The 24202-nt window shown below is 40.8% G+C and overlaps 1 protein-coding gene and 1 long non-coding RNA gene across 5 annotated transcripts; one reads left to right on the top strand and one right to left on the bottom strand.

Annotated features, from left to right (window-relative positions):
* The first annotated feature begins 233 nt into the window (after positions 1-233).
* Positions 234-21008, top strand: Rab5b (RAB5B, member RAS oncogene family). 4 transcript variants are annotated; one of them, XM_015483250.2, is made up of 7 exons: positions 457-508; positions 1619-1700; positions 13825-14086; positions 16481-16632; positions 16903-17025; positions 17907-18000; positions 18436-21008. In XM_015483250.2, exons 3-7 carry the CDS (start codon positions 13924-13926, stop codon positions 18549-18551), a joined length of 648 nt encoding a protein of 215 aa, XP_015338736.1. In that variant the 5' UTR covers positions 457-508; positions 1619-1700; positions 13825-13923; the 3' UTR covers positions 18552-21008. The 4 variants fall into 4 exon arrangements, with proteins under 4 accessions (XP_015338737.1, XP_015338735.1, XP_015338736.1 ...); XM_015483251.2 differs by lacking the exons at positions 457-508; positions 1619-1700 and adding an exon at positions 234-365; XM_015483249.2 differs by lacking the exon at positions 1619-1700 and having other exon boundaries at positions 380-508.
* Positions 7210-24202, bottom strand: LOC107140198. Its single transcript, XR_001503252.2, has 3 exons — positions 23845-24202; positions 22401-22452; positions 7210-7793 (listed from the first exon to the last, which is right to left on the bottom strand). It is a non-coding gene; the product is annotated as an uncharacterized LOC107140198 (long non-coding RNA).

The raw sequence follows: 24202 nt of genomic DNA, 5'->3' as shown, positions 1-24202 counted from the left end.
GCTTGTACGACCTCGCCTGGCCTGCCACTCAAGTCCCGAACTTTTGTAGTACTGGTTAAAGTTTCACTTTGACCCGCCTCCATCACTCACCTGATTAGATGTTTATGAGTCAAAAGGCGGGGTCATGGGGTGTCGAGATTTTATTGGTTGAGACATATGCCTGTCAGCGCAGTGCCGCCCCGTGTTTCCTGGAGCTCTCTTTAATGGCTCCTTACCTCGTTCATCTTCAAGGCTTCTCTCTTAGTACTGGTTTGGGGATCCGCCTTTCCAATCCTTCGTTCGAACTCGTTGGAGATAGAGCCCCTAAAGACCCGCCTTTCTCCAGAGGATTGGCGGATGAATGCACATATAGCCCACCCTCGACTGTAGGCGGGTAATCGTGCTATTGGCTGAAGCCCCCGCCCCGGGGCTAGGAGGAGGAGGAGGAGGGGCAAGAGGGTTTGGTTGAGCTGCAGCTGTTTGTCTGTTCGACACAGGCTCGGGCCCGACGGGGGAGACGGAGCCCCAGGTACCGAGCTGATGGAGCCCACAAGGGCAGAGGCGGAGGCACCCGGGAGATGAGAGCTGCCTGGCCTGAGAGCGGAGGCGGGTGTGGGCCTAAGCGAGGCGTTAGAGTGGCCCACTAGAGAGGGGAGAAGGGGGCCGGCCCCAGCAGGCCTAATGGGGGCGCTGAGGAGGGGATCGGGCGGGCTGGGAGCCCGAAGTTGGGGAGGCTCCAGGGTGCTGGGGGCCGGGTGCGGGAGGCCCAGAACCTCTGTGAGGGCAGCCACAGGCCTCATTACCCATTAAGCAGTGCTGAAGAGGGAGGAGCTGGGGAAAGGGACGGGGCTGCGGGTGAGGTAAGCCCATTTGCCGGGAGGTGAGGAGGGGTCAACCCTGACGCCCGGCTCGGAGGGTAACCGGGGCTGGGTCTCACGAGATATGTGTAATTGGAAGGCCTGAGAAGGGTTCTTAGCTAGGTGAGAGGCATTATTTTCAGGGAAAGTGGCTATTGTAAAGAGAACTGAGGGTGCGCTAGTGTTGAGTCGAGAGGGATTTGGGCTCACTGAGGGAGAACTGAGGCATTACTGATCTAGAAAACCAACGTAGTTTGAGCAAATGGAAGGAGAGCCTGGTGTCAGTTTGGGGAGCTTCTGGGAATGTGTTCAAGGGTGGGCTAGAGGCTCTGGGTCTTGGAAGTACTGACTCTTTTGTTCTTTAGTGCTCAGATGTGGTAATCTGAATTTTTTTTTTCCTTTCCTTTTTTTTTTTTTTTTGGTACTCCCAGGGTAGGAGATGAAGAAAAATGTAAACTTCCCCCCCCCCCGACTGTTGGGCTGCTCCACCAAACATCCCTTACTCTTTCTCTTGGCTTTTTAGCTGGTTTAGACTGTAGTCTGTTTCTTCTGTTTCATATCTTGTGAAAGAGCTAAGAAGTTGGATTTGGGGGATGTTTTTTTCTGTTGCTTTCCCATTTAATAATGTGGCCTATACTGAATAGTATATTTTTTACCTAGAAGTGGGGAATGATTCATTATCTGCATGGAAAGGGGCTTTGAGCCTCCCAGCCATCAAAAGATCTTTTGATCATAGTTGGTGAAACTTTTGAGAGACTTAGATTTGGGTATTTCCCGGGCAGGTAATGGAGTTAACCAGTCCGGGAACTGTGAGGTGATATCACTGAGGAAGAGATTTGGGGAAGAGAAATTCCATTCCAGAAGGTTGGCATCACCTCTTGTTCTTTGTCTACTTCTTCAGGAGCCCAGGAATGCAATTAAAAAGTTGGGTCAAATGGTGAGGTATTTTATGAAGATGGATTACTAAGGCAAAGAAGTAGAGTGTCACCTCCCAGCCCCCTGGCTTTTTTTCCTTTTCTTTTTGCTGTACTGGGGTTTAGCTCAGGGATACTCCACAGTTGGGCTACATCCCCAACTCTTTTTATATTTTATTTGGAGATAGGGTCTGGCTAAGTTGCTGAGGCTGGCCTGCAACTTGTGATCCTCCTGACTCTACCTCCCAAGTAGCTGGGAATTTAGGCACACACTACTGCACCCAGTCCATATATTTTTAATGGTCTGCTGACCTTTTAGTCTCCCATAGCTTGGAGCCTATGGATTTTCCCTTTGGTACTTCCCCATCTTTCCCTTCTATACCAGTATATCTTATCACTACATTTTTTTTTAATTACCAAAGTAATATATACATATCTTAAAATATTTAAGTGCTATAAAGTATCAAAAATGTAAATTCTCCCACACATATCTTATTATATTTCATTTAGGAAGGTCAGAGATCAGAGACAGCAGATCATACTTATATTTGTTTTGGGGATTTACCACCTAAGCAATTCTGTTTTCATGTTCTCACTAAATTCTGTTCTCATTCTTTCTAGTTTTCCCTTCTTGGATGATACTTTTATTTATTGTGCTCCTTTCACAGTTCATTTTATCTTCTGTCCAATTCAGATAAGCAGAGGGTTGTACTGCTTGTTTGCATCATTGGGTTATCATTTTTCCTTCTTCCATATAAATACACAGCCCAGTTGTGCATTGGGTATCCATGCCCAAATAGATGGACAAAATATTTTTCCTCTTTTTAGGGAAGGAAAGAAATCTGAAGGTTAATCATTTTTTTTCCCCTGGGGTTATTATTGTCATCTCTGCTACAAAGTGAAGCATTTGAGACTTCTGTCCTTTGGTATTCTCTATATGTGGGCAGTATTTAACTGTCCCTTATCTCAGAAGATGGTGATGATTGCCTAAGAGGCTTTGGAATTTGACTTTCTATAGTGACCTGAGAAGTTCCCAAGTTTCTCTGGATTTGAAATTGGTTTCCTTTTAAATCTTAGATTCAGTACAGCTGGGGCATTTCATGCTACCACCTTATTAATTGAATTTGACCTTACTAGCTTTAGAAGGCTTCTAATATGTTCTACCTTTTTACACTACCCAGTGGAAACCTCAGTTATTCCCCTACCACCATCACAGAACTTTTCTCACCTGAAAAGCCAGTCATAGAGAAAAGTAGGGGTATGTGTGTATTAATCCTCTGTAGTCCTTGTCACTTATTAAACTTTGGTGGTATCCTGTTCTGTATGTTCCCCCTCCTCCCACCATCTTCTTAATCAGAGATTACTTTTAAGAAAGGTTCTGGGGTAGGGGGATTGCTCCATGGTAGAGTGCTTGCTTAGCATTTGAGAAGCCTTGGGTTAAATCTCAGCACCCAAAAAGAAAGAAAAGGTATGGAATTGCTGAAATTTAAAATGTAAATAGCACATAATCCCTAAAAATATTCTCCCATTGGCTTGTTCATCTTAAGAAAGTTAATGAGTGGAATTATCAATGTGGACTTTCAAACAAAAATATGTTTGAAGAAGAGGGTTTTTCTCTTGTCCTTGATCATATCTCAATCTTTTAATGCTTACTTTTCCTGAGAACAATGATTATTCTTCTATAGTTTGTTTGTGTGCATTAATATGAATTTGACTTCTGAGAAGAAGGCATGGAGTAGAAGCAAGCATACAGCCCACTCCCTAATCCTAAAGCATTTCTGATTGGAAAGTAACCAAAATATGAGACAGTGAACTTAAAATAAGGAAATGCACCAGTCCTTTGGGAGAAAGGGTACCATAAAACCCTACACATTATATTCCTACTTCTCAAGAGTGTTTTAGGAAAGATTTTGTCATTGACTGTGAACAGTAACTAAGCTGAATAAGGAGCCACCCAGCTAAGCAGATTTCTGAGCCAGGTTGTAGCTTCAGTTTAGGGGTAGTGGGTACCTTTTCAAAGTGTCTCCTGGCTCTGTGGTGGTATGAATTTCTTTATAAAACTTACTTTTCAAGTCCAGGAATTAATAGAGGTAATGACTCAAAGCTTTTTAACTACTTAACATCAATCTTTAAAACAGGGAATTTTATTTTTAGGCACAGCCACTTCAGTGTTAGGGTGAGAGGGCCACATACTGGTTGTGATTAGGCCATCTGAGACATGGTAACAGGAAAAGCAGTTAACCCATGTGAGTTACAACAGTACCTTTGTGGGCTGGGTCCCAAGGGGGCCCCCCATTCAAGGGAAATCACAAAGAGTCCAGGGAGAGACCTTTCTGAGGCCTATTAAAAACATTCCCTAGCCAGGCACAGTGGTATACACCTATAATCTCAGTGAATCTGGAGTCTGAGGCAGAAGTACTGCAAATTTGAAGCCAGGCTTGGCAAGACCCTGTTGCAAAATAAAGTTTTTTTTTTTAAAAGGTGGAGAGGGGCTGGGGATGTATCTTGGGTAGAATGTGCCCAGGTTTAATCCCTAGTCCTGGGGGAAAAAAATCCCAAACAAAACCGAGTGAGATCTATTTAGATGGCACAATAGGGAAGTGAAGCAGGATTTCTTTGGTCCTTACAAGCAATTTAGGGAGCATTTAATCAGCACCTACGAGGGACCAGGCATTGTACTCTACTCTGAAGAGTCATGATATCAAAAAATACTCCTACTTTGTGAGCAGTTTATAGTTTACCAGATACATAATTAACTATAATGTGATAAAGGCTATGGTAGAAATAGTCTTAACACTGTGAGACCTTGTGTGAGATACTAGAGAAAGCAATGATGAATTCTGCTGAGGTAAGAAGATAATTATGCAGTTTCACAGAGAAGTGACATTTGTTTTGGCCTTATAAGATATATTAGGATTTTGCTAGGCAGAAAAAGAAGGGAAGGGCATTCCAGCCTTTCCTAGGTCAATAACAGAGTTTGTACTACCATCTGATAAGAGATAAGTATGTGTTTTGCCTCTTGGAGAACTATAAGGGAGAGGGTGGGGGAAGTAGAATGACTTTCATTTAAGGCATGAGTCATTGGATAGCATTGGATCAACACAGTGAAAGGTGAGTTAAGTAGCATAGCTCAAGATTTTAAGTAGCATAAATTCAAGGTTTGGGCGATTTGTACCTAAACAAAATTGGAAAGGAGACAAAGGCATTTACTGGCTTCTGCTCTATAGTCCGTGCTTAGTAAATCTCTCACATTAGTCTTAAGGCCCACCAAATGATGTAAAAGTTACCAGTTCCTTCCCTATTTTCTCCCAATTGAAAATTGCTTCAATTCCAACTGTCCTGGCAGAGAATGGTTAAGACCATTTAGAGAGAGGAACTGTTAATTAATCATTCTGTCAGAAGAATATGGGACATGGGCTGGGTTTGTGGCTCAATGGTAGAGCGATTGCCTAGAACATGTGAGGCACTGGGTTCAATCCTCAGCACCACAGAAAAAAATTGATAAATGGGGGAAAAAAAGGTTATCTATCTACAACTAAATATATATATATATATATATATATATATATATGTGTGTGTGTGTGTATATTTTTTTTTCTTTTTTTTTTTTTTTTTAAGAAGAAGAATATGGGACTAAATCCTGATTTCTAGGGAGGGCCTGGATATTCCTAACTTGTTTTTAATCCAACAGGCAGTATTTTTACCTATACTGAAGAGGCAGGAAATATCCATTCTAAGTCCATGTCCCTGTCCTGGTGTCTACTTAAGAGTTTAGCATTTTCTGCTTCCTTAAGAAATATATTGTTGAGCTGAGTGTGGTGGCGGGTACCTATAATCCCAGCAGCTCCTGTAATCCCAGCTGCTTTTGGAGGCAGAGGCAAGAGGATCACAAATTTGAAGCCAGCTTCAGCAATTTAGCAAGGCTCTAAGCAATCTAGTGAGAACCTCTCCCAAAATAAAAAAACGAAGGGTTGGGGTTGTATCTCAGTGGTAGAGTGCTTGCCTAACACATGTAAGACACTGGGTTTGATCTTTAGCACCACATAAAGGTATCGTGTCCATCTGCAACTAAAAAAAAAAAAAAACTCAGTGGCTAAACTCCCCTGGGTTCAGTCTGGTACCAAAAAGAAATATGTTGGTGCATGCCTATAATCCCAGCTATGAGGAAAGCTGAGGCAGAAGGATCATAAATTGGAGGCTGGGGATATAGTTCAGTGATAGAACACTCCTGGGTTCCATCCCCAGGACCACCAGAAAAAATAAGTGATGTAGGATGCACCACTTATTTTGTAAGTGTAATCCCAACTACTTGAAGGCTAGGACAAGGGGATTATATGTTTGAGACCAGCCTTGGCAACTTAGATCCTGTCTCAAACTAAAAAATTATAAGAGCTGGAAATGTAGTTCAGTGGCAGAGCACTTACTTAGCACATGGGAGACCCTGAGTTTAATCCCATCAATCTTCAGCATGAGGGTGGGATATAAAAAAGGGAGAAACACTTAGTAGCTATTGATAGCTGGCTGTATTTAACACTTGGCAAATTGACTAATTTTATGTGCCTCATTTTCCTTACCTGTAAAATACAGAGACTGGACTAGATCACCTGACCTGCAGATTGATGTGAGAGCATGTGTGTGTGTGTGTGTGTGTGTGTGTATGGGTGAGTGTGCAGCGCGCTTAGCCACTGAGCCACATCCCCAGCCCTTTTTTTGTATTTTTATTTAGAGACAGGGTCTTGATGAGTTGCCTAGGGCCTTGCTAAATTGCTGAGGCTAGCTTTGACTTCTTGATCTTCCTGTCTCAGCCTCCTCACTTGCTGGGATTATTGGTTGTGGGCCACCACACCCATCTAGATTGATTTTTTTTTTTTTTTTTTTTAAGATTGACTCTTACCTGGCTAATTGACCTTATAGGGCTGACTTTTGGGACTGGACTAGACTCTGATGACTATAGACTGGGAACTGACTACTAATAGGTGGTGAAATTCTTGAGGTTGTCTGTAGATTTGCCATAAGGATTTAAAGCTAACAGGTGGAAGTGGGGGCCTCAAGAAAAGTCTGGCTCTTGCTGGGCAGGCTAAAAAACCTTTCCTGTTATGCCTCTTTTCCAGCATTGTTTGGAGAACTGCCCACACTAAAGAACATCCTCCACCTCTACCCCACCTCAGTGGACTGACCTATGGTCAGGCCTCAAGTTTTCCTAGTTATTGGGTTTTTAATAAGCCATTTTTGTGGAGCTGCACATCTAAGGAAAGTTAAATCTGATTTCTTGTCTTCTGAGATGAAAGGGTTGAAGGAGGAAAGTGTAACCTCCCTTTTTTTTGGCCTCAGGTTTGAAGATAATAAACATCACACTGCTTGGACTAGTTTGCTTTGGTTTTCTTTTTTGCCTTTGAATGGATCATTTGCCCATTGTTAACTCAGCCAAAAAAAAAAAAAAATTTAAGTCACCACCAGAATAAGGAAGAAATCAATTGAATCTTTTGTGTATTATTTCATTTCTATATTCCTGATGTTTCAAGAGTCTAGCTATTTACACTAAAAAATGATATCCTTATAAACATGATGAGATTCAAACTCAAGGTTTACAGATGGGTATCCCATCAATTAGTATGAACAAGTAAGGCAGGACAGATTTTTGAGGTTACATATTGGGGTGGGAGGTAGTCTTTTCTAACCCAGTTATTACTAACCTCTGATGATCCAAGGTTGTTTAGTAGCAAGAAAGTTTGCTGACTGATTCTGGGCTCTGGCTTGACTTCTGAGTGTTTGGGGGTTGGTGACAAAGACTTTGCAACCCAAGTGTACCTGTAACTTTCCTATCTTCATACTGCTCCAACCCCCTACTGTTTTCCCAGGCTTAGAGTAATGGGTCTGGCCATGAGAATTTAATCCGTTTTAACTTCCATGTTATTATTGTAGAATAGTAACATTGAGGCTTAATGTTTTGCCCCTTAGATAACATGCTTTGAAATAGATAAAAATGTGAGGGAATAAGCTGAAAAACTAGTAACTTTTCCTATGTTTCTTGAGAGTATGTCACCTGAAAAAAAAAAAAAAAACTTGTTAACTTATCATCTTTATCTTTTTTTTTTCTATTGTGTCAGTTGTTTTCTGTTTTTAAAGTTTCAACTTACGAGGGCCCATCTTCTTTTCTGAGACAGTGTATATGAAGTATCACATAAATGTATGTTTTTTGTTTTGTTTTTTTAGATATAATTCATCTACATAGATGCTTTAAAGAAACCAAGTTTAATCCCCAGCACCACACACACACACACACACACACACACAAAAGCAAAAAAAAAAAAAGGAAAGCAAGTTTCTGCTTGCTTACCCATAATTGCAGCAACTAAGGAGGCTGAGGCAGGAAGATCATAAGTTTGAGGCCAGCCTCAGCAACTTTGCAAGACCTTGTCTCAAAAAATAAAAAGGACCAAGAATATAACTCAGTGGCAAAATGCCCCTGGGTTCAATCCCCAGTACAGGAAGAAGAAAAGTGAATTTCTTAAATGTACCCAGAACTTTGGAAGGGAATTCAAATTCTGCTATTTCATATTTTCACAAATCCCCTTCTTTCCCAAATATCCTTATATAAATAAGGAAGCTGAGATTCCAAAAGGCAAAGGGAGTAGCCTAAACTCACAGTAAGTTAAGTGGCAAAGCAGAGAGAAGAACTCAAGTTTGCCTGATTCCAAAGCCCTTACCAATACATGGGTTTGCTTCTGTCTAGGTTGGCTCTTCTCATTTTCGTGATTGCTCTATAACTTAAGTAGCAGGGTTCGGGAATCTTCTGATCCCTGGAGAGCTATATATTCAACCTTTATCCAAATGTTATCTAGAAGTGCTTTATAGTAACCATAACCATAAGCCGTTCAGAGTCGACTTCTTTCCATTCCTATTAACCCATCTTTCATTGTCAGTCCTTCCCAAAGTTTTTAAAACTTGTTGATCATGATTCACAGTTAAAAACACAAAACTTGTCATCATTATGTTGCTTGCCTGTAATCCCAGTGGCTTGGAAGGCTGAGACAGGAGGATTGCAGGTTAAAAGCTAGCCTCAGTAATTTAGCCAGGCTGTAAGTAACCTAGTGAGACCCTGTCTCAAAATAAAAAATAAAAAGGGATGAGGATATATCTCAGTGGTTAAGCACCTCTGGATTCAATCCTTGGTATTAAAAGTGAAAAAAGGAGTTTACATCCTGACTCTGTAAACTACACATACATATAAGTGAAACATTTTCACAAAATGATTCTTATGCTTATTGTTAGCATCCCCACCCCCCACTGGGGATTGAACCCAGGGGCACTTAACCACTAAGCCACATTCCCAGCCCTTTTTTGTATTTTATTTAGAGACAGGGTCTCACTGAGTTGTGTAGGGCCTTGCTAAATTGCTGAGGCTAACCTTGAACTTGAGATCCTCCTGCTTTAGCCTCCCCATGTTGCTGGAATTACAGATGTGTGCCACTATGCTGACCTTGATATTTCTTGACCTATGTCCTTTTTTATTTTTATTCTTATTTTAAATAACATGGTACAGTGGTGTATGCCTGTAATCCCAACTACATGGGAGGCTGAGGCAGGAGGATCACAATTTTGAGGCCAGCCTGGCAATTTAGTGAAAGCCTGGCAATTTAGTGAAAACCAGTCTTAGAAAAAGAGCTAGAGATAGAATGCTCTGGGTTCAGTCCCCAGTACTGCAAAAATTAAAAAAAAAAACAAAAAAAAACTGATGGTAACCCATCAACTGATGGCAAGGTCACTTTTGTCTTACAGCCCACAGTTTGAGAAACACTGCCCTAAAGGTTTGAAGATGAAGAACAGCTAAAGAACTGTGTTTAGTGGGATTATAGGTGTTCACCACCATGCTGGGCTTGATATTTCTTGACCTGTATTTTTGTTTTGTTTTTAATAACATAATAACATGGTAGTTCAGTACAGTGGTGTATGTCTGTAATCTCAGCAGCTCTAGAGACTGAGGCAGGAGGATCGAAAATTCAAGGTTAGCCTTAGCAATTTAACAAATTAGCAACTCAGTGAAACCTGTCTCAAAAAAAGAAAGGGGATAGAGTTGTGGCTCAGTGGTAGAGAGCTCTTGCCTGGCATGTGTGAGGCACTGGATTCAATCCTCAGCACCACCTAAAAATAAAAAAGTGTCCATTTATATATATGTGTGTGTGTGTGTGTGTGTGTATGTATACACACACAAACAGAGACACATTTTTTTTTTCCTAAAAGAAAAAGGACTGGGGACATAGCTCACTAGTAAAGAATCTTTGGGTTCAATCCCTGGTACCAAAAAAATTTTTTTCTTTAGACAACTATTTTTAAAAATATGTTCCCTAGTTGGGCACTATGGTGCACTCTTGTTATTCCAGCAGCTCAGGAGACTGAGAAAGGGAGATCAGGAGTTCAGAGCCAACCTCAGCTATTTAGCGAGGCCCCAAGCAACTCAGCAAGAACCCTGTTTCTAAATAAAACATAAAAAAAGGCTAGGGGTGTGACTCAGTGGTTAAGTGCTCCTGGGTTCAATCCCTAGTACAAAAAAATTTTTTTAAATTATGTGTGTGTGTGTTGTGTGTCCCTATTTTTTTAAAAAGGGATTGTTTGGAGTGGAAAAAAATTTAGAATCCATAATATATTTCTCACCTTAAACTTAACTATTTTGCTGGGGGTGGGGTGGGAGACTGGGGAGTTAACCAAGGGCAATTTACCATTAAACTACATCCCCAGCTCTTTTTTTTTTTCTTTTCAATTTTTCATTTTGAGACAGGATCTCACTAAATTGCTGAGGCTGGCCTTGAATTTGTAATCCTCCTGTTTCAGGCCTCCCAAACTGCTGGGATTACAGGTGTGTTCCATCATGCCTTGCTTAATCCTACTCTTTTCAGAAGTAACTACTGTTAATAGGCAAGTGTGTGTCCTTCCATACCTTTTTCTTTTTAAATTTTTTTAGTTGTAGATGGACAAAATACCTTTATTTAATTAATTAATTTATTTATTTTTATGTGGTGCTGGGGGATCGAACCCAGTGCCTCATGCATGCTAGGCAAGCACTCTACCCCAGCCCCTTCTATACCTTTTTTTACACAGAAATAGGATCTAATCTGTGTTTTGTTTTATTTTTTCCAGAGAAAACTGATATGAGATTCTTGGTTTCTCATAAGAATATACAAACTTAATAAATTTAGCTTAATGAAAATTTTGCTGTATCCTCTTTATTTTGATCATTTCATCATAAACCAATGAAAACTTAATGACAAAATGTACATGTATATCTGGATTCTCAGAACTCCTTGACCTAGGACACTACAGAATATTCAAGAGGATCATAGTAATTTCTGATATTCCTCTAAATTAGTCTACTTTGGGACTTTGAATTCTTACCTCTGTCATAATCTTCTTTAACCTTTTTGTTTTTTTCTTTTTCTTTGTACCTTTTTCAGAGCCAACCTCAGCTATTTAGCAAGGCCCTAAGCAATTCAGCAAGACCCTATCTCTAAATAAAACATAAAAAAGGGCTAGGGGTATGACTCAGTGGTTAAGTGGTTAATTTTGTACTGGGTTCAATCCCTAGTACAAAATTTTTTTAAAAAAAAATTTGTGTGTGTTGTGTGTAGAATATTATTGATAACTAACATTGAGCTATTCTTTAATATATTAACTTCAGTCTTTTCTGGACGCAAAAAAAGCAGGGCCATTATTTAATAACAACTAGCTACTACATCTTTATGCTAAATACATCTTTCATTTAATCCCCATAGCCTATTCTATGAGGATAGTATTTTTTTCTTTCATTTTTCTAGTGGAGGAAAGTAAGGCTCAGAGATGTAAAGAAATTCTTCATGTCTTATTGATACTGATTAGTAGCTCAATATTTATTGAGCATGTAGTCTATATCAAATACTTATTTAAATGAGTTCCAAAGAAATTTAATAATGATACAAATATTATCTCATTTAATCTTTACAACCTTATGCAGTAGTTGCTTATAAAGCTGTTATCCCATTATACAGATGAGGAAACAAATGTACACATATATTTAGCAATTTGCTCAAAGTTTCATAGCCATTAAGTAGAATCGGAAAACAAACCCAGAAAACTGGACTTAAGAGCTTTTATTCCTCTGCGTTGTCTCCTGTATGATTTTCTATCTTGGTGTCTTTAATAAATAGAATTGCTGAGATTTTTAACACTAATTTGACACGAAAGCTGCTCACTGTAGTGTTTTCCCACACATAAGAGTATGATGTCTATGAAGTCACTAGGATCAAACTTGGAAAAGAGAAAGATTAATTTGAACAAGCAAAGTATAACTCAGGTAATACTTGTGTTTTGGAAAGAGGTTTTTGTGTGTTCTGCCCATGCTAACTCCTCTTTGAATTTCATAGCTCCCTTACATTCCCCTCAGAGTCAGTATGATGAGTTTTTTTGTTTGTTTGTTTGTTTTTTGTAGATGTAGATGGACAGCATGCCTTTATTTTATTTGTTTATTTTTATGTGGTGCTGAGGATGGAATCCGGCCCGCTGGGTTTGATTCTCAGCACCTCTCAAATGCAAGGCAAGCGCTCTGCCACTGAGCTAGAGCCCCAGCCCCCTATGATGAATTGGAATGGTTGATTAGAATTTAAAAGCCCCAACTTTTCTCTCTACCTCCCCCCTGCCAACACCAACTTTCTTAGCCCCCTTGAAAGGTAGACAAGTTGATTCAAGAGTACTCTTTCTTTAAACATTGATTACTTAAAGACATCCTCTGTCTGTATCATCCCCTAGAGACTCCTACATATGTTTAAAAGGTATACTTTGCTTCTAGTTTGGAGAGCTACAACTGTTAGTCCCCTTTGGTGTGGAGGGTAATCTATCAGTTCTGAGTTTACTGACTCGGAACTGATAGATTTTCAGATTCAGAGAGGTGGCAGAAACAGAGTTGATACTAAATGTGATCTGTTGGTTGTGTTTCTGTCCTTACCTATGACCAGAAATGAGAAAAGAAATTGCCTGGTAATAGGACAGACCCTGGGGCTGGGGATGTGGCTCAAGCAGTAGCGCACTCGCCTGGCATGCGTGCAGATCCTCAGCACCACATACAAACAAAGTCCGCTGAAAACTAAAAAATAAATATTAAAATTCTCTCTCAAAAAAAAAAAAAATAGGATGGACCCTGGTTAGATATCTCTCTCCCTGTTTTTTTTTTTGGTACCAGGGATTAAACTCGGGAGGTACTCAACCACTGAGCCACATCCCCAGCCCTATTTTGTATTTTATTGAAGCAGGGTCTCACTGACTTGCTTAGCACCTCACTTTTGCTAAGACTGGCTTTGAATTCTCCATTCTCTTGCCTCAGCCTCCCAAGCTGCTGGGGTTACAGGCATGTGCCACTGTGCCTGACTTAGATCTTTTCTTTTTTTTTCTTTTTAAAATATTTTTAAGTTGTAGATGGACACAGTACCTTTATTTTATTTTTATGTGGTGCTGAGGATCGAACCCAGTGCCCCACACATGCAAGGCATGCGCTCTACCACTGAGCCACAACCCCAGCCCCTGACTTAGATCTTAATAAATGACTTTGCAAAAAGACTGTTCATATGTGAAGGATACAGAACCAGAAGCTACCTTTCTACCCTTAGGAGGGGTGACTCTTAACCCACTCCTAGAGTAGAATCTCTTATTTTGAGAGCTAGAAAAAAGCACAACATCACAATACCAAGAAGCTGCTGGGAATCCTGTGAGTGGGTCTGGATATTGTTTAAAAAAAAAACTTTGTGAAGACCTGGTGGAGAAATAATGGGGGATTAAAATCTCAGTTTTCAGTTCTTCCATTTCAGCTCTGTTGGCAGTTGGAGACTTTGTGGTTGAGCAAACTATTTCAAAAGCAGTTCTTATTTTACTGTTCTCCACTCTTAGCACTGAGTATCAGAGCTGCCTAGGTCCTTCTCAGAGGTATAGTCTTTTAGTAGTGGATGATTACAAGAACTAACATCTCATAGGAGAAAGGAAAGATTCTGTCTTTTCTCTAAAAAGTGATTGCAACTGCAATCTGCGTCTAATTTTACTCACTTTTTTTCTTGCAGGACTGTTGAAGCCTGGAAGTCCCTTCCCCTTTCCCCTCCCCCCTCTGCCGCTTTGTGGCATCCCCCTCCCTCTGCCCTTTCCCATCTGATAATCTGGCCATGACTAGCAGAAGCACGGCCAGGCCCAATGGGCAGCCTCAAACCAGCAAAATATGCCAGTTCAAATTGGTCCTGCTGGGGGAATCTGCAGTGGGGAAATCTAGCCTGGTGTTACGTTTTGTCAAAGGACAGTTCCATGAGTACCAGGAGAGTACTATTGGAGGTAAGTACCTCAGGGAAAGAAGCTCAAAGCTTGGTAAGATTTTTGAATAGGAGATCTAGGACCTGATTGTGGAACTGTTCCTCTCATTCCCCCAGGAATGAAAACTAAGAAAAGCAGGCTGGGGAATATAGCTCAGTGGTAGAATACTTGCCTAGCATGCATGAGGCTCTGGGTTTAATCCTCAGTATTGCTTTTAAAAAAAAAAAAAAATTGTCATAATGCCAAAAATCAGGTATTTGTTCATCCTTTCACTTTCTAGGAGAACATCTCATTTTGTCTTTTTTATTTTTTAAATTTATTTTTTTATTTTGAGACGGGGTCTCACTAAGTTGCCAAGGCTGACCTCAGACTTTGACCCTCCTGGCACAGCCTCCCAAGTAGCTGGTATTACGAGCATGTGCAACTGCAACTGGCTCCTCAATATCATCTTAATCCCATGAAATTCAGCTGAGTGTCATCTTAAGCAAATAAAGGTTGGTTTGGAGCAGTGAGTCATAATTCAAGATGTATGTCAGATGCCAGGCTTGGTGGCACATGCCTGTAATCCCAGTGGTTCTAGAGGCTGAGGTAGGAGGATCTCAAGTTCAAAGCCATCCTCAGCAAAAAATGAGGCATTAAGCAACTCAGTGAGACCCTATCTCTAAATAAAATACAAAATAGGGCTGGGGATGTGGCTCAATGGTTGAGTGCCCCTGAGTTCAATCCGTGATACCACCGCCCCTCCCAAATAAAAGATGTGTGTCAGTATTATGTAGGAGTGGTGGCACACATCCGTAATACCAGCTATTCAGTATACTGAGACATGAGGATCACAAGTTCTAGGCCAGCCTGGACAAGTTAGAGACCCTGTCTCAAAAAATTAAAAAGACTGTCGGTATATCTCAATAGTAGTAAGCACCCATGAGTTCAATCCCTAGTATGGGATAGTGGGTTGGGGGGACTAACCTGGGAGTATTTTTTACCTATGTGTGTTTAGGTATACCCTAAATCTACTGATTAATATTGGAGGTAGGGTGAAATTGGTTGTAGCAGCACAGACAAGTGTTTGGAGAAGTTCCTTAGATGATCTGATATACATATCTGATCAGATAGAGACTAGAATATAAAAGGGCATCTGCCTTTTCTACCTTTACTACTATCTCCCTGCTAATAAGCCAAAATAAGGTACTAATTCAATAAAGGATCTTTTATGAGAATTCCCATATTACTCTGTCCTCTTCTCACTAATCACCTTGGAAATGTGGTTTTCCTGGACATGTACCAGATTACATGAGAAAACAATAGCCAAATAATATTAATAATGATGGGATCTGCCATTAATTCTAATTCTTTTTTTTTAATTATCTATAATAATAATTTGTCAGTGGGCCTTTATTTATATGCGGTTCTAAGAATCTAACCCAGTGCCTCACACATGCTAGGTAAGTGCTCTACCACTAAGCCATAATCACAACCTCAATTCTAATTCTTTTTTGTTGTTGTTTTGTAGTTGTAGATGAACAGAATGCCTTTATTTTATTTGTTGATTTGTTTTTTTATGTGGTGCTAAGGATTGAACCCAGTGCCTCACACATGTAAGTCAAGCACTCTGCCACTGAGATACAGTCCCAGCCCCAATTCTAATTAATACTTTCTTTTTTAAATGTTTTTTTTAATATTTTTTTTTAGTTGTAGTTGGACACAATATCTTTATTTTATTTATTTGTTTTCATGTGGTGCAGAGGATCAAACCCAGGACCTTGCACATGCTAGGCAAAAGTGCTCTGCCACTGAGCCACAACCCCAGCCCTCTTTTTTTTTTTTTTTTTAAGTTTTAGGTAGATACAATATCTTATTTTACATTTATGTGGTGCTGAGGATCGAACCCAGTGCCTTGTGCATGCTAGGCGAGCGCTCTACCATATTTTTTAAAAATATTTTTAGTTATAGATAATACCTTTATTTATTTGTTTTTATGCAGTACTGAGGATTGAACCCAGTGCCTCACACAAGCTAGGCAAGCGCTCTACCACTGAGCCACAAACCCACCTCCTCTAATTAATTCATGATGTGACTTTTATCTGAAGTTTATTGTCTCTCCTATTATTTGTTATACCCTTATTTTGGTTAGAAGAGGGTTGACTGGTATAATTGCAGTGATCTTTCTCCCCTCCATAGTTTTCAATTTGCACCCACCAGCCAGAAAAACTTTTGGCAGAAAGGACTTGGCTAAAGGCAGTCTTAATCCTGGCTCCAGGATTTGAATGTGAGAACTCTAAACCTTTTCCTGTAGCTGAGTGACATGGGTAATGACTAGTCTTAGATGGAGAATGGAGAAATACTCTGAAGGTGGGTGGGATATTCCCTTTCATCCTCCCACTTACAACTTCTTCCTCTCTATTCTCTAATCCATAGCGGCCTTCCTCACCCAGTCCGTTTGTCTAGATGACACAACTGTCAAGTTTGAGATCTGGGACACAGCTGGGCAGGAGCGATACCACAGCTTAGCTCCCATGTACTACAGGGGTGCCCAAGCTGCAATTGTGGTTTATGATATTACTAATCAGGTAAGTGGGCTAAGAAGACAGTCCTTACTTTTGTTTATAGGAATTAAATTAGTTGGGGGAGTGGAAATTGGTTCTTGAAATAGCAAAATAAGAATACAAATTATACTTCCAAGTGCTAAGAAGACTGAGGTCAAGAATTATCAGAGACCTATGGTTTCAGTGAGGGAAACACACCTAAAAGAGGTGAGTTGTGAGACCAGATTTTGAAGGTGATGGTTGTTGATTGGCAGCCATTGCAGCCCATACATTCTCTTCCTCATGTTTTCCTAGGAAACCTTTGCCCGGGCGAAGACATGGGTAAAGGAGCTACAGCGGCAGGCCAGTCCTAGCATCGTTATTGCCCTGGCAGGGAACAAAGCAGACCTGGCTAACAAGCGCATGGTGGAGTATGAAGTAAGAGGGCCCATAGAACCCTTCTCGAACACATTCCCTCTGTACCTGGGACCTCTTTTCCAAACTAACACTCTGAAAATCTCATCTGAAGACATTCATTGTCTCATTCCCTAGTTGAACACCAAGTTAATACAGCTGGGAAGTGAGTGGCTCAGTGGTAGAATGCTTGCCTAGCATGTACAAGGCCCTGGGTTTGATCCCCAGCATAAAGAAAACACAATAATAATAAAATCAATATTAGCATTTCCTTTCCCCCTACCCAAAATATAAAAAATAAAACTACACCAACATTGTGATCCTAATTACAGCCAAGTGATTTTTAGAGGATTCAGAAGGAAATATCAGAGGGTTAGAGAAGTACCAGCTGTTGGGTACCAATGTGAAAACAGGAAGGAGGGAGCAATTAAATTTGAGGTAAAGGGACTATTCAAGTGTCAGAATCCAAAGCCCCCACCATCTTACTTGCTTCTCTATAATTAAGATCCTGACATCTGTTTGTTCAACTGAGTGGTCATAGGTTTATCTTAAGGGAGTCATCATTAAATTATGAGTCTAGGGCCACCTGGCAGAATGGGGCATTAATTAAGGGAGGGACACTGCCTAATTCTGGTGCTACATGTGAGTAAAAAAGCAATACTTAGCAAGTGCAATGACCCACTCCTATAATCCCAGTGACTAGGGAAGCTGAGGCAGGAGGACCACAAATTCAAGGCCAGCTTAGACAACTTAGCAAGACCCTGTTTCAAAATAAAAAGGACTGAGGATATAGCTCAGTGATAGACCACCCTGGGTTAAATCCCCAGTACCCCCCACAAAAAAAAAGAAAAAAGCAATACTTATTTCCTCTCTGCATTCTGAACACCAATCACTCATCCTTGCAGGAGGCCCAAGCATATGCAGATGACAACAGCTTATTGTTTATGGAGACTTCAGCCAAGACAGCTATGAACGTGAATGATCTCTTTCTGGCAATAGGTAAAGTCAGACACCCTGAGGTTTTCCTATTTTTCCTTTGTATATAGGTAAAAATTATTACTGACCCAAATCAAGAATAGGTGGAAATGTCTGCTTTTGTAAAAACTTTAGGTATGGGACTGGGGGTGTAGCTTAGTGGTAAAGTGCTTGCCTAGGAGCACGAGTACCTGTTTGATCCCCAACATCACAAAAGAATAAAATGAAAAAACTTAAAAATACTTTAACTTTCTGTTGTAATCTCCATCTTTTGATTGCAGCTTTAGCTCCCTTGTGTTCAATGTACTTTGCAAATAGTGAACTCTCCCCTCTTCAGGACATTTCTTTTAATCTCTCCTTTCCCTTTATTTTTTCCTGTACCCAATAGCCTGTGTTTGTTTGTATGTGTGAATGGGGTAAGCAAAATCTACTTTGTTCCCTTCTCTTTTTTTTCTTTAGCTAAGAAGTTGCCAAAGAGCGAACCCCAGAATCTGGGAGGTACAGCAGGCCGAAGTCGGGGTGTGGATCTCCATGAGCCTTCCCAGCAAAACAAGAGCCAGTGTTGTAGCAACTGAGGGGTGGCTAGCAGCAAACGAGTATGGAGCTAGCACGAGAGCTAAGAAATAACCTCCATCCCCACCCCTCAGCACACAGCCCCTACGGTAACAGCACACTGAGCCCTGGCTCCCAAGGGCTGCCTCCTGACAGCTCCGTCATGGCACTTTTTAACGCTTCAGCAACCAACACCAGGCAGCTGTTGCCACTGGCCTCCTACCCCCTACTTTGGGGTTTAGGGGTCAAATCTCCCCAGGACTTAACTTCCAAAACAAACTTTCTTCACTTTGTATTATAGGTGCAAGACAGTGATCTTATCTTTCCTCCTCCTCCCCCTTGTTCTTTCCCATATTTGCAGAAAACATTTTTGTCTCCTTCTCCCTTCCACTTTTGGTCAGTCCCTATTTTTGATCCTCTTTTCTTCCTCTCCCCAGGATGGAGAAGGTAGTGAATCCATAAACTGGAGGGAGATTTCTAGTTTAGTTATATTAATGGCCCTGGGGAAGAGTAAAAGCTCAGAGCAAGAGGCAGTAAGGAAACATTTCCTTTTTGTTTTTATGGTTGGAGTTTCTCGTGTTTGAAAACATTGCAGCATACATTAGTTGGCCCTGTGGAGGGTGTTCCTAGATAGAGTTGAGAATAGAGAGGCAAGCTCTCAGGCACCACGTGGGAGTCATATTGTTAGCTAATTGGACAAAGTGGAGGTGATGTGGCTCTGGAACTCTTCCAAGACCCAGTTTCCTCACACCCAACCTATTAGGTAGCTTCTCCCCTAGAGTGGGGACTGGACCCTAGAGTCCTCCAAAGAATCTTCACTGGTTGCCTGCATCTTTGGCTCTGCTGTGATCTAATTGGAGGAGTTTCTGACACCTATCCTCTGATTTATACATATGCATTTTCCCCCATTCCTCTGGCCTTTAGATGGCCTCAGCCCTAGCCACCACATCCCCCTGCAGTTTGCACTTTAATTGATGGTAGTTCAGTTGGGATACTTGTTTTATGGGAGTTTTGATTGATTTACCTGCCCTCCCTCCTTTTTAAGTAAATGGAATCTGAAGTATATGAGGTTTGGGGAGGGGCTTTAGAGAACAGAACCAGTCGCAGCTACTCAAGCCCAGTCTCCACTGCTGGCTTCCTCCAACTCTTGATTCTTAACCTATATTCTTGCCAACCTAGTTCATGAGTATAGGTTTGCCTTTCCTGGAGAATTAACTGAGCAATTGGGGAGTGGCCTCAGAGTAGCATAGGCCAAAGTAGGGGAGTAAGAGAGGTCAGGAAAAAGGGAGTAGTTTTATATCCTTTCCCAGGGTTCACATTCAATTTGCTATCCATTACCATGTCTTTTCTACTTCCTTGTAAATAGGTATAATCTTTATTCTCACTATACAGTCTGTTCTATCCCCTGTCTCCCATCAGGATCTATTCCTTTTCTCCTTTGTTAGTATCTTGAGTTTAGTTCCTCCATTCTTATCCCCATACCTACCCTCCCCAACCAATAGTTTAATCCACATACCACTAGGGGCTAGTACCACAGAGGCCTGGTTGTAGTCCCTTCATATCATACCACCTGTTCCTACGGACAGGAAGTGACTAGCACTGAATGTGCCTCACAGCTGTCTCACATCATCAGAGGACCTTGGTCTTTTCTAAACTCTAATGTCTCTTCACATCCCTCATCAGGTGTTTTAGATGTCTGTGGGAAGCCATCAAGGCAAGGGAGAACTCTAAGTTCTTTCTTGTTCTGGCCTAGAGTTTTGGAGAAATTTGGGGGGAAAAAACACAGGAAAAGCCACGAGTGTCCCAGGCCAGCTGAGAAACCAGGAAGCTGAGAATCTGTAGGACCCAGCTTAGATTCTTCCACTTAGGCCTCAATTCCCTTCCTTTTCCAGGGGCAGCCTTAGTTCCCAAGGCCCTGAAACAACATACATTTCCCTTTCCTTCCCAGAAACCATTAGCCTCCCCACTCCCTACAAGTACCTAGTGCATCCTTTTTACAAGTGGAAGAACTAGAATGGCTCACCAAGTCTCTTAGAATTAAATTCTTTGTATGGTTTTCCTCATGGAATAGGAGTGAAGATGTTTCATTGCCTTGGGGCTGGGAAACCATTTCCCCAGGCTTCTCTCCTCCTTCACCTCCTTAGGAACAGTATTGGCCTTAGCTTCTGGGCCTGTCTGCCTTCTACTCCTACCAGCTCTTCTGCCCTCCTTTGAGCTCTGTTGGGCTTGGGCCTCTTAGTTTTTTATTTCCGAGCTCTTCATTTTCTTTCCTTCTGATCAGTTTTTTTGTTTTGTTTTATTTTGTTCATTTTAGGGAGGAGGGGGTCTCTCTCTCTCTCTTTTTTTTCCCCTCCTTCAAAGAAAGCATTTGTCTTTCTTTCCCTTTCTTCTTCTCCCAACATAACAATCGTGGTAACAGAATGCGACTGCTGATTTACTGATGTATTTAATGTAAGTAAAAAAGGAAAAAAAAAAAAAAAGCACATCGGAGTGTTGGATTGTTTTTTTCCTGTTTGTCTTCCTGATTCTAGAAATTTGGAAGAAAGGGCATACAACTGTTTTATTGAATCAGAACCATACATTCCATTAAGTGATTAAGTGTTTGCCTAGTATGCTTGAGGCTCTGGGTTTGATTCTCAGGTACTAGGAAAAAGAAAAACATACCTTCTTCTGTACCTTGGTTCTTATTCCCTTTAATCTTTTCTTGAACAGTGAAGAATCCAATTTAGAAAATAGCTCTTTTATTGCTGTTGAATCACCCCTATTCAAAGAGGGTGATAGATAGATAGCTTATCAAATCTGAACCTGTTTTATCTTTCAGGTTCTCTTAACAGAATGTATATAAGTATGTTGCCAGCTCAGTGGTGCATCCACAATCCCAGCAACTCAGGAGGCTGAGACAGGAGGAGCACAAGTTTGGGGCCAGACTTAGTAATTTAGTGAGACCCTGTCTCAAAGTAAAATTTAAAAATAGCTGGGAGGTAGCTTACTATTGAAGTGTTCCTAAGTTAAATCCCCAGCACCACTTGGGGAGGGGGGGGAAACAAGGATGTATATATATGTATGGAGATGTGGTCTATGAATCTCTTGATTCATTGATGTGATTGGAAGAATTCTCTATTTATAAATCCTTTGAAGTAATAGGCAGAAATGTATGTGCATTTTTCTAGGATGCATTACTACGTTAATTTATCAAAGAGGTCTATGATCTACAGGTTTAAAAAAAACTAAGCATGCTGGCACATGCCTATAATCCCTACTACTCAAGAGGCTAAGACCAGCCTGGGCACTATAGCAAAACTAAGTCTCAAAGAAGAAAATAAAAAAAAAAAAAAAAGAAATTACTGAATTAGCTTTTCTTTTCGTTCTTTTTTTTTTTTTTTTTTTTTTTTTTTTTTTTTTTTTTTTTTTTTTTTTTNTTTTTTTTTTTTTTTTGTGGAACAAGAATTGAACCCAGGGGTGTTCTACCACTGAGCTATATCCCCAGGTCTTTTTTATATTTTGAGATGGGGTCTCACTAAGTTGCTACAACTGACCTCAAATTTGGAATCCTCCTGCCTCAGCCTCACAAATTGCTGGGATTATAAGCATGCCTACCTACCACACCTGGCCTGAATTAGCTTTTTTGATTGCTCATGTAGCTTCCACCCTAACAGGAAAATTTTTCCTGGATCTGCTTTTGACTCCTACTGTACGTGAAGCCCTTCAGTCTATCACAATTTAAAGGGGGTGGGGGCAGGGTGAGGAGGAATAAAACAGAAAAGATTAGATTGGTTGGTTGGTGTTTGCAGGAAGAGTTTTACATTCCAAAGAGTCTTAAGGAGTACTGGTGCCAAATAGACTTCATTCCAGTTCCATCTCTGCCAACTTACCAGCTGTGGCCTTGATCAAGTTACTTAGTGCTCTCTTCCTCAGTTTCTTTATCTGTAAAAAGGAATAAAAGTTGAAGTTAAAAAGTAATTTGTGGACAGGTGTGGTGGTGCATGCCTCTAATCTCAGCTACTTGGGAGGCTGAGGCAGAAGGATCACAAATTCAAGGCCAGACTTTGCATTTGAATTTGCTCAACAATTTAGCGAGACTCTTTCTCAAAAAAGAGTTGAGGAAGTGGCTCAACGCAGAGCACTTGCCTAACATGTTCAAGGCCCTGGGTTCAATCCCCAGTGTTGGGGTAGGGTAGGGGGGTGGATCTTGTTGGGCTGGGGATATAGATTAATGGTACTGCACTTGTCTAGCATTGGAGAAGCTCTAAGCTCGGTAGTAAAGAAGTATGTGTCACACAAATAGGTATAGGAAGTGCATTTTTCTAAAATTGAACCTTTTTAATAATTTTTTATTAGTACATTATAGTCATACATAGTAGTGGGGGTTTGTGTGACATTCATATGTGCACGTAACAAGGCCTTTTTAAAAAAATATTTTTAGGGGCTGGGATTGTGGCTCAGTGGTAGAGCTCACGTTTAGCATGTGTGAGGCTCTGGGTTTGATCCTCAGCACCACATAAAAATAAACAAAGGTATTGTGTCCAGCTACTTATAAAAACTAAATATTTTTAAAATATATTTTTATAGTTGTAGGTGGATATAATACCTTTATTTATTTATTTTTATGTGGTGCTGAGGATCCAACTCAGTGCCTCACCCACGCTAAATGAGAGCTCTACCACTGAGCTACAACCCTGGCCCATGCCCTTTTTTTTTTTTTTTCCTTAAACAACTATTAGAATAGGTCTGACTTCAGGTCTCTCCAATGATTTAATTATACACAGGTTGGAAATCTTTCCATTTCCAAAATCTTTATAAGAGTGTCTTCATTGTCATTTTCCCTTTCTATTTGTTAATACAGCCTCCAACCACAAACCAGAGTCCATGATTCCTGGTAAAAAACTCCAGTGGAGAGCAGAAAGGGAAATGATCTTCCAAATTTAATCAAACCTTCACTTAAAACTGATTAAATTATAGCTCAACACTCTGATCTCTAGAGGGCAGTGTTGGATACGTTTGTTCCAGGCTCAGGAACTAGGTTTGACAAAATTTCAATCCCGCGCAAATGTTAAAAGGGTATAACAAATTTATTCTAATTTAAGAGAATTAAATTAGAATAAGAGACTATAATATTCGTACTTTGGGGCCATTGTCTCGTTAAGGGGTGATGATTTTTAAAAACTACGCAAAATTTAAAAGATGGCTATTCCTTGTTGGCTCCATACATTTAACGAGAAAATTCAACTAGTCCAAGGAATCTCGACGTCTTGGAACCACTATTTTAGGCTTCATTTCTGCTGTCATTCTTGGATATAAGAGAATTAAGCGACTGACCTTATTTTCCCTAAAAGACAAACAGGGCTGTCGTAGTTGCAATACGAATGCTTGTCAAAATTAGTAGAGACGAAACTCAGCGCCGGGAGACTAGCTGGATCCGGAGGCCTCCAGGGGAACTTCGGTCTCTGCCCAGACCTTCCAGCTGGAGAGGCGGGGCGTCTCAGTCTTCCCATCTTTCAGCTCAATCTTTGGATCCCTCATCACCTTCCATTGGGTTCCGGACATAGGCGAGGGTCCCTTCCTTGCCCACCGGAGCTGTAATCTACTCAAGTCAACGGCTGTGCAGCAAAAGTGGAAACAACATCGCCAGCTCAGTCCCGAGCCCTCGTGGCGCGCCGCCTCCCTTGGCCGGCGT

The sequence above is a fragment of the Marmota marmota genome, unplaced genomic scaffold (genome assembly GCF_001458135.2).
Source record: "Marmota marmota marmota unplaced genomic scaffold, marMar, whole genome shotgun sequence".
Classification (NCBI taxonomy): domain Eukaryota; kingdom Metazoa; phylum Chordata; class Mammalia; order Rodentia; family Sciuridae; genus Marmota; species Marmota marmota.
This window is presented reverse-complemented; position numbering and strand designations above follow the sequence as displayed.